Source organism: Meleagris gallopavo, chromosome 14 (genome assembly GCF_905368555.1).
Source record: "Meleagris gallopavo chromosome 14, MGAL_WU_HG_1.1, whole genome shotgun sequence".
Taxonomy (NCBI): Eukaryota; Metazoa; Chordata; class Aves; order Galliformes; family Phasianidae; genus Meleagris; species Meleagris gallopavo.
In genome coordinates, this window is record NC_139417.1 from 7,033,643 (window position 1) to 7,044,322 (window position 10,680).

The window sequence follows — 10,680 nt, forward strand, 5'->3', positions numbered from 1 at the left end:
TTATAATTTTAATAAGGTTTGAAAATAGTCGTTCTCTTAAAATAGAAGTTACTTTACAGGCATTGTAATCACCAGTAAATTTCTCAAAACTATGTGATTATAAAATATCTTTCTCCATAATTTCATGTCTTACCTGGATAGAACCCGCTACTACGAAACATATATTAGGTGAGTTAACTTTTTTATGTTTACAAATTAGTTCCCAGTTTTAAAAATTAACCATCTCAGGATGCATATGCTGGGGGAAAAAAAAAAAAAGGAAGTACTTCTAAGACACATTTTCCACTGCCAATTTTGAGAGTAATCTTCTGATTAAAAATGTCCAGGCAGGTTCGTGCTGTTTTCAGCAGGCAAAGATCACACTTGATGGTAACCCTGGTTTAAAACTGAATTGCATAGGCTGGAAAGATAATGATGATAGCTTATGTGAATATTGTTGTTTGAGATTGCATCTGAAGGGGCACAACACCTCTCCTGGTCTTACGTCTGAATATTTCCAAAGGCAAGATTTAAAAATTGGATATGGTGTTACATGAAATTCATTGCTAAATTACACTCTGCCGTAGCTTGTAGTGTCGTTGTAGTGTGTAGATGTACACACCCAGTTTCAGTTTTTTCTGGATGACATCAATGAGTTCTCTTTAATTTTTTAGCTATGTCATAAATTTGAGACATTTGAGAGAGGTTTATTCTACCAAATATCCTGAATTTAGATTTTGTAAAAATGTCTTTGTCAAATGTATTTGGCTTTGCAGAGCATCCCCACGTTTTCATATTTGTATCCCAAATATGCATTCCCCAATCTTTTCATATTTGTATCAGATCAACTACTTCTGGCCTGTACTTCCTCAGAACATACTGTAAAGTCACACTCTGCCCACAAGAGTTGTCAGTGCTTGTATTTTTTTCTTGAAAGCACCATAATCAGTCCCAAGTTTGCTTGCTGCTTCCAGGTCTGACTCTGGTGATGGCCGTCGACCAACAATTTGCCGTGAAGAACGTGACATTCGAGACTATTGCAATGATGATCATTATTTGGGAGAGCAGGATTATTATAGTGGAGAAGAATACTATGAGGAAGACAGCATGTTGTCAGGAAGCAGGTGAGTGTGTTTTAACTGAGGAAGGGACTTCAGTAATTGATATACTACTAATCCACGTAGGCTTCAGCGAGTGCACTTGCACTGAAAATCCTCTAATAAAGTTAATACTTCACAACCACTGTTTAATGAAGTGAAGGACAAGAAGAGTTGGTGTACCAAGGATCTTTGTGTTTGTATCAAACGCTGAATCCAGCAGAAGTTCTTTACCAAATTTAAAGCAAAGCAGAAAGTTCATTTGACCTGAGTATAAACTAGTGCTGGTATTAGCTCAACTAATATAGAACTGGGTATCTTTCTTTTGAAAATTCTCATTGTATTACTTCATTAATCATCCTCATCTTGGCACCATTTTCTGTCTTGTTAAAACACACACTTAATACTCTCATGGTTGTCCTGGCCTTTATGTGCTGGGAACAGATGGTTTTTATGGTTTTTTCATACTCTTTATGGAAACATCGTAGATGGCATTTCAGTCAGCACGTTGGCATTTCTTCACGTTTATATTACTGAACAATATGGAAACTTGTATTCATCTGAGGCTCTGTGGTGTAACTGCAGGGTTCTAGCTTTATAACCCAATTCTTCTCAATTTTCTGACTCAATTATGTTTTTTCTCGCCCAAACCCAGAGAGGTAGTTTAGTTAATTGTAGCATTTCTGTCAAGTAGAATTTCATTGTTCTTGTTTTCAACTTGGCATTCAAATCTTAATTTTAAACTTAAGCAAGTAAAGCCTTGATTTTCTTTTGATAATTTTAACTTCTTTGCTGCAACTTGCTTTCACTCGACTTCTTCAGGAATGGACCATAGTAGGTTTTTCTAACTTTAGAACTGTACTTCCCAAGATAGTTTGGCTTGACAAACACCACTGTGACATTGCTTCAGCAACATCAGATCCAAACCTCACATTTGGTCTTAAAAAATCTTGAGTAGCTTGTTGTCTGGTTATCTTCCTTAAAACAGCTTCTCTTCTGCTGAATTTGCTTCAACAAATTCTCAGCAATATTCTCCACTTCTATTAATATATTTTTTTTTAATGTTGAAAGACAGCCCAAAAATAGAGGAATTTATTTCCATAAACCAACATGCACTAGCACCACACATGCTTTATTCTCCTCATATGCTATCTTTATTTGCCATATGAATTTTAACAAGATTGGCACCCTAATCTGCATTGTGTTGGATTGTGTCAAAGCTAAGATTTGCATAAAAGCTGAGTTTCACAGAATTTTCAGGACACTCATTTTTTGCATGATAATTACAGCCAAATAATAACCTTGTGATATTTGATTTTTGACTTCAGAAGTTTCAGGAGTGTGAAAGGCTGAATTCTGTTTTCTGAATTTCTGTACTCCAACACCTGGGTTCAAAAAAAAGAATGACAGGAGAAGAACAGATTTTTGGTTTTAGAGTTGTTTTTTAAGCAACATTCAGTTTAGCCTGTACTGGTAGGAATAACTTCATTGCTGATATACTTCGATAAACATTTCATATGACAACATGTTACGTAATTATACTAGTTGAAAAATGTATGCTACCTCCAAATCTGTTTGTACACACAGCATAGATTTTAAAACTAAGTCATGTAGTTATATAATGTAGTTATACCTGGTTTTGTTTGGGTATCTTCTAGAAATCTAAACAGCTCAACATACAGAAACTCTGAAATAATCTTTTCTTTACTGTACTTGAATTCAGGCATGTGTATGATTACCACTGTAGACATCACTGCCATGACTCAGATTTTGAAAGACCAAAAGGTTACCATCACCCACATGGGTTTTTTGAGGAAGATGATTCACAGACCTGCTATGATACAAAAAGATCTCCTAGGAGACGGCTGCTACCTCCAACACCAGCATGTACGTACATTAAGAACAATGTGTTTGCAAACCCAGAATGATTTAAATTCATAAAAATATTTTCCAGTTTAAAAAGCTTATTTGTAACTTGGATTTCAAACGTGACATTTCATGATGAGTATTGCCAGCAGATTTCTGAGAGATGCTCAAAATCTACAGATCCTAACATAGAAATCAGTCAAATACCCTTTGCCTCACTGAGGCAGTAGTATGAAACCAATTATTGTAATTGCTGATTTACTTGAACTGGTAAATGAAGGTAGAATGTAGCTTTAGTTTTCTTTGAAACATTTATCAGAGGGTTTCAGTCTGAGTCTTCCTTATTCACACCCACAGATGTGCAGCATTGCTGTTGTCTCATCTGCTGGCACCTCCCCTCCCCTTAACAGCCACGCTTCTTAATGACACTGAGATTACTTCCCAATAACTCCTACTGTTTTAGTAAACACTAGAGACTGAAATTCAGTGATTTGCAGGAAAAACAGAACCAAGAGCAAACTTAATGGTGTGGGGTTGAGGGTTTTTTATTTATAAACTAGGGATTTGGTATTTCCTTTGGAAGTCTGACTCATTAGAATGAAGAATTTGGAAGAATGGAGAAGAAAGAATAAACTCTTATTTTTTGTTATTCACAGCATCGTACAGCGAAACTCTGAAGTTAAGTATAGAAACCAATCTGCAGAACTGGAAAACGCTTCTTTCATAAACATGCTGCTTCACATTCTGCTGCTCATATTTCTGCCTAGGACTGTATTTGCTCATGTGATTAATCTATTTATTATAAACAACTGCTTTCTTCTGTTAGCAAACTCTTTTTCTTATCAGTAGGATATTTTTTATGTGATAGTTGTTGCACAGTGGAATTCTGGAAACAACAGATTTTGAGGAAAACTGTTTCATTTTCCTAATCAATTATGCTTTCTCCATAGCAAATAGACGATCTTCCTTTAATTTTGAATGCCTCCGCCGACAGAGTAGTCAAGATGATATACCACTCTCTCCAAATTTCCACCATCGCACTGCTTTACCACTTCACTTAATGCAACAGCAGGTAAATCCAAGGACTTTATTTAACTAATAATGAATTACATCTTTTTATCTTCTATATCGTACCTTAGACTTTCATTTCTGCTTAAAATGGTACTAGAGGATTTTGCACGGATTAAGTAGTAGGTGGTCATTCCTAGTGCATGAGGATGCTACTGAATAATTCAGATCTTTTAATAAGCATAGGTAGTATATGGTGAATATAAATAAATCCATATTCTTTGTCCTGTAGCTGAATTTAATCTTTCTGAATCAGGTTACTGTTTCCTGTTTACACTCTATATATGTCTACTTAGTTGATCTAAACTAGGACTTGTGTCATGTGGTCTTGTTAATTGTTTTTTAATGTTTATAATTACTTCATATTGAGTGGAATAGTTTAGTTTCATATGACCAAACAAAGTGTTTCTGTGGCACAAGTCTCCTATCCCCTGCTGCAGCCCCAGCCAGAGATTTTTAAACAATTCTGAATGATAAATAGGGCCCTCTTCCTCAGAGGCTAAAGAAAGCAAGGTACATAAACTAGCTATAATAAAAAAAATACAATTTTATGCTATTTACTAATCTCAATTCTGTTCCTCTTTTACTTGACTCTAAACAGCAGAAAATATTAACTTTGCATAGAATCTGCCAAAAGAGTTGGTTGGAGCTAAGTGCTGAAATCAGAATTGAGTATGACTCAGAGTGTCTGAAATCACTAACTTTAAAAATTCTCCCCCATTCCAGGTCATGGCTGTTGCGGGTCTGGATTCCAGTAAAGCTCATAAACATTCACCAAGTCGTTCCACGCGTTCATGGGCTACCCCACCTGCAACCCCTCCCAACAGGGACCGTACCCCATATTACACACCTCTAATCCAAGTTGACAGGGCTGAATCTACAGAACATATGAATGGTAGCCTGCCTTCCTTGCACAGGAGCTCTTGGTACACAGACGACCCCGATATCTCCTACCGAACATTTACACCAGCCAATTTAACAGTACCTAATGACTTTAGGCATAAACACAGTGACAAACAGAGGAGTGCGGACAGTTTGGTAGAAGCGGTAAGTATTACAGAAACTTCTGAAGTCATCAAGAGTGTCTGCTTAGCATTTGTGTTAACACTGAAATGCTTATCATTCAGTCTGCACAATCTCTCTGAAAATGTGGTATTTTCACTTTCAACTGAAACTGATCTCAAGTAAAGATAGGGAAACTTCTCAGCTGCTGTGTTGTAAAGGATCAGTGGAATTCAAAATCACAGTGTCAGAGGGCTGAGAGGCAGGCTGCAAGAGGTCAGTAGAAGGAAAGTTGGGAACATCAAGGACAGGGTTTAAAATGAACTTTAAGCTTTCTAGCCAATGAGGATCAATTGTGAAATATCCTCTCACAAGAGCTGATGATGCATATGTTCTCTGCTTTGTTTCCATTTATTTATTTATATTATTTTATATGTATAAATAGCCATTTTTGCAGTAATCTGATCGAAGAACAGGAACTCTGTGTGTACTGTGTAGGTGTGTACTGGCTGCAGAGAGGGTGAACAAAGACAACTGGGATTGATTTGCAGGTGTACTAAAGAATGTTAGAAATTCTTTTGTATTAATAATATTAACCTGTTGCATTTCTGACTATGATAGTTGCTGTTCTTGCTTTTGTCTATCATTTCCTTCTGCTACAAGTTGAACAATATACTTCACTGTTTCTAAATGGGACTTCAGCATCCTTCTTCTATGTATTCTAAAATACCTAGCATGTATCTAGAACTCTGTTTCAGCAACTTATCCCAGTTTTCTCATCTGGGATTTAGTAGCTGCTGTCCTATGTTTATCAGACTCCTCCTTAGTTTCTAACGACAACAACTGAATGCATTGCATTATCAATTACAATACCACATAACTGATACAGTGTAGTTTGAAGCCATTTGTTTGTTGATTTGTGATTTAGCATGGAGTTTCTAGTATTTTCCACAAATGAAAAATGTTTTTATGATATCTCTGTTCTTCCATAATTCTGCTTTATATCTCATTCTCTCCTTTCCATCTGCCAGGTACTTATATCTGAAGGCCTAGGAAGGTATGCAAAGGACCCTAAATTTGTTTCAGCTACAAAACATGAGATTGCTGATGCTTGTGACATGACTATCGATGAGATGGAAAGTGCGGCAAGTAATCTTCTCAATGGAAATATTAGCAATGGGACCAATGGGGATATGTTCCCCATTTTAAGCAGACAAGATTATGAACTTCAAGAATTTGGTCCTGGCTACAGTGACGAAGAACCAGAACCAGGACGATATGAAGAAGACTTAGCTGATGAAATGATATGCATTACAAGCTTATAGTATTTAGCAAGGGAAATGATTTTAAATAACAGAAAAAGTGCCTCATAGTTTAAAGATGCTAGGCACTAGTTGGGGTTAATTGATCAAGTTTTGTACAAGTGATGTCACGCCTCAAGGAAGCCATAACTAATAAACAGATTATCTCCGGGTTGCTGAAATGTAATCAGAGCTGCAGCACATCATCTCTTCCCACAGAAGCTTCAGTTTCTCTGTAGGAATAAGGTTATTTTGGAAAGAAGCAGGTTCTGACAATCAGTTTTTTGAGGGCTCGAGTGGGATTCTGAGGTGTAATATCTTGCCTGTCCTTCAACTTTGTGCTGCTGTCCTTCATAGTAGAGCGGGATTTTGTCAATGAAAATGTGTAAGTCCAGCACAACACGAGGTGAGTGATGACAACCAATAATGTCATTACCTCAGTACTCAAGAGCATATCAGCTATCCATCACATATCTATTCTAATACTGTTTTCAAACCTGCCTCCCAATTTCTTTTCTTAATGCTCTTCTAAAACATGGTTTGTCATGCTCTACCTGTTAGAGATCATTGGAAAAAGAAGTTATATAAAGAATACTCTGTCATATGTAACATCAGTTTACATAGGAAAATATCATTCAGATAGTCTGTTTTATGACTATCACGTTAAGGGCAAAATATACTGGAATAATTGCATTCTTACTAATGCACTTGCAACCAGGTTAAAGTAGAATTAGATAAGATAGTTTGCTAAAAGTTATATAGTAGAAATTATTGTAAATGAATTGTAATATACAATGATTTGTATTTGTAAAGAGATGTTCTATATTTTGTAATTATTGTACCGTAATTGAACTGCAGCAATATTTATGGACCCTAATTATTGTAACTCTCCACAGAATTCTAGATATGAGTATTTTTACTTGGAATATATAGATCTATAGCATAAATATTTAAATAGAGCCACCTCTCATTGTAAATCTTTTTGGGATAAAGTGTCAAGTTTGAACTTGACAACACAGACTTTTTTTTTAACATTATGGTGTCAAATGAATCTCTCTGTGTAAGGGATGCACAGTTGACCATTTGCAGTCTTATACTTGGAAAGGTAAAAGATCTGAAATTATTTTAACATTTTGATTGAAAAGTAAGTTGTAATTTTATTTTTGTATTAATCCCATGCTACTGAAAAATTAAAATTATTAAAAAATTGGCAAGTTCATGCCAGGGTACTACTGATCATGGGACAGTTTGTTTTGACAAAGTACATTACCTATGTACCCTACTGTGATAGAAAGCATCTAGGGCAGAAACTATTTCATGGGTAAAGGAAAATGCTTTACTAAGTACTGCTTACTTTGCTCAGAAAAAGAAGAAATATAATTAAATGATTCTTCACAGAACCCCCCAAAAAAAAAATTATATAAAAAGTATACGACTTTATTGCCTCTACCTTTCTGTTTTATGTGTACTATTTCAAAGATTTATTTTTATGCAATCAAAAGAGGGCTGAGATATTGTTCATAATGCAGTAAAACCCTGAAATGACTTTGAGGCTAATACAACCTTGGAGGAAAATAAAAAAACACTGAAAGCTACTGTCTATTTTGTTAGCACTGGATAACAATGACTTGTTCTAACAAGTTGCATTATCAGGTTTTACCTGTAGTTCATATGCTAGATAGCAATCCAGTTCACATTTTTACAAATGTGATGTTTAAAACATGTCAATAAACATTTTGTACATAATGACAATTTCCTATGAATAGCATACAGACTTCCTCTGGAATCATTCTTATTTCAAATGCCAGGATAAGAACTTAAAGGTTTGTAAATTCTTTCTTGACCTAAATCATTTTGTATTAAAACAAATGCAAAATGTTCTTCAAAATAAAACTGTGTAATAATTTTATTATACTTGGGACTCCTTTTACTAATAGTTTTTCACCAGGAAGCTCCAAAAGTGAAATTCTGTTTGTACCGTTTGGAGAATGGAAAGGAACACATGGAATTTGATTACAGATCTACAGAATTATAGTGTGCAAGATCTTTATGAATAATTGCTGTTAACCAGAAAGGAGAAAAGTGATTAGAGTATTTGTATGAACAAGGGCTGTATTCCTGCTGTACTCTCTAGGGGATTAATGCTCCCAGAGGTGTGAATGTATGGAAGCAATCAAGCAAATCTGACTTAACATTGCTTAAGAAGTGAAATCTGTTATGCCTGTCACTGAGGTGCGTTACCCACTGTAGTCATTTTGTTACTCATCTTAACTTACAGGAGCAAAGTTTCCGATACCAAAATAAAGTTTTCAGATCTTATTTCACAGAAATAGCAGTCAGAAGTTTTCACAGCTCCACCTCATTTCTGAAAAACGCCTTTAAGAAAGCTGGAGATGGAACATTTAAAACAAAAACAAACAAACAAAAAACCCATAAGTAATGACATAGACTTTTCTCATAGCACATCTACTGTAGCAGATTGCGCTGAACTTTTCAAATTAAGCATATGTCTGAACAGACAGAAAAAGATATGCTGACTTCACTGTATTTTCTTGCTAATATTATAGCTAGTCCTCAGTTTCGAATGGTCTGATGAGAAAGACACTCTTTGGGGCAGATATACTATTTTATGAGAAAACAGTCCTTATGAACAGTGGAGGAAATTCAGCTACAAGCCACGTTCTATATAATTAATGGTTTAACTATACATAGAATAACTGTTCAATTTTATCACAGAAGTGTAAGGAAAAAAAGATGAACCCGTATATGTACATGGTAACTGGCAGCCTTAGAATGAATCACAGAATTGTAGTCATCACTCCATTAAAAGAAATGAAAGTGATCTCAACAATTATTGCATTTATCATGATTTCCCAGATATGTTTACATATGAACATAATGACAGAAAGCATTATGGTTGTCCATTAGCAAGGAGTTAAATACAACTAAGAGAAGTTAGATTCACTTAAAAATTGTACATATAAAATATATTCATATTTGAACATTGTGCTTTTTTTTGGAGGTTGGATGACAGAACAATATAGACTAAAAAGAACACTGCAATAAGATGTGTTGTATCTACAGTAACTTTTGAACTATTAATAACATGCACAAATGCTTTTATTTTTTTTCCCAACAATCCATGTCATGTAACTATTATTTTAATAAGATATATAAATACTTCAATATGTTTCTGTTACAGAAAATGTCTGTTACAAGCCCACTATTTACTTTCCTAGTTGCCTTACTTAGTTGTAGAGTAATTGAAATCATACACTTGAAAAGTATTTTAAAGTATTTTAAGCTGGAGAAACATCAGAAGTTCCGGTGTACAAAATCCTGAGTGTCCTTAAATGAGACAAAATGCAGTTTTACAAATACTGCTATTTTCTACTGCTTTTAATAGCACTTCTCATGCTAAAGCAATTTGAACTGAGATTCAAGTACAGAAAGAAATGAGTTTGGTCACCTTTCTTAATCTTATTGCCCCCAGCCAGAATCATCCAGCTGTCTTCGAAGCACCCACAGCAAGCAGTTCCCATGGAAATGCTGGTGCTGGCACTCACAGTACCATTGCTGGTTGAAGTCAGGCTGGCAGGTCTAGGAACTTCCCAATTCTTACATCAAAAAACTTTTACAGTGAACTCTTCTTGAATACATAATATACTATCATCTGCTTATCTATAGAAAAAATATCTGAATAGAAATGGAAATATTTGTTTAACCAACACATTAACATATTTTGTTAAATAATGTCCTGTGATCAGCATCATTCATAAGGTGTGTAGATGGCTGATGTTTAACTTGCAGGCTCCCAGTGCTCCACAGAGCGCATTAGAACATTTTGTATCTGTTCTAAGTACCTTTAGCAGACTGAACTCTGCTAGGAGTAAGAACAATTTTAACAGAAATTCAATCCCAGCAGACACACAGAATGCAGGAGAATCTAATGGCTGCTTGTTGCTACCTAAAGATTATCCCAGGACAACATTTGCAAATACCTAAAGAATTTCCTTAGGACTACATCAAAGGAAATGCATGAAGGAGCCATGAAGTTCTGTAGCAGTGAGGTCTAAATTAATAAGGCAACTACAGCTGCACAGCAGTGAAAAAAATCTTCAAATGTTTAGAAGGGGAATAACTTGCAAGGACTGTATGTTTAGAACTGTGACAAAAGATGATGGTTCAGAACAAATGCCTGATTGTCTGATTACACAATGCAGCAAAGCATACCTTGATTGCAAAAAGCAGCAAGACACGTGAATGTAAAACGCATGCAATTCTATATGTTTATCTAACCTCACTATTTCCTAATCTCTCAGAACTTGAAATAATGGCAGATGACAGCTCTGTGTGTTCAAGCAATA

The 10,680-nt window shown here is 35.3% G+C and overlaps 1 protein-coding gene across 5 annotated transcripts in view; it reads left to right on the top strand.

The window, feature by feature from the left end:
- CACNA1D (calcium voltage-gated channel subunit alpha1 D) overlaps positions 1 to 8,059 on the top strand; it is a 168,517-nt gene extending 160,458 nt beyond the window's left edge. For 4 of the 5 annotated variants that reach the window (XM_085236268.1, XM_085236267.1, XM_085236270.1 and 1 more), the window contains 6 exons: positions 142 to 168; positions 954 to 1,103; positions 2,800 to 2,963; positions 3,893 to 4,014; positions 4,737 to 5,057; positions 6,044 to 8,059. In XM_085236268.1, the coding sequence (XP_085092394.1) occupies positions 142 to 168; positions 954 to 1,103; positions 2,800 to 2,963; positions 3,893 to 4,014; positions 4,737 to 5,057; positions 6,044 to 6,337 (1,078 nt within the window). In that variant the 3' untranslated portion in view covers positions 6,338 to 8,059. The remainder of the gene's footprint in view (positions 1 to 141; positions 169 to 953; positions 1,104 to 2,799; positions 2,964 to 3,892; positions 4,015 to 4,736; positions 5,058 to 6,043) is intronic. The other variant, XM_085236269.1, reaches the window with a different exon arrangement.
- Positions 8,060 to 10,680: the final 2,621 nt, after the last annotated feature.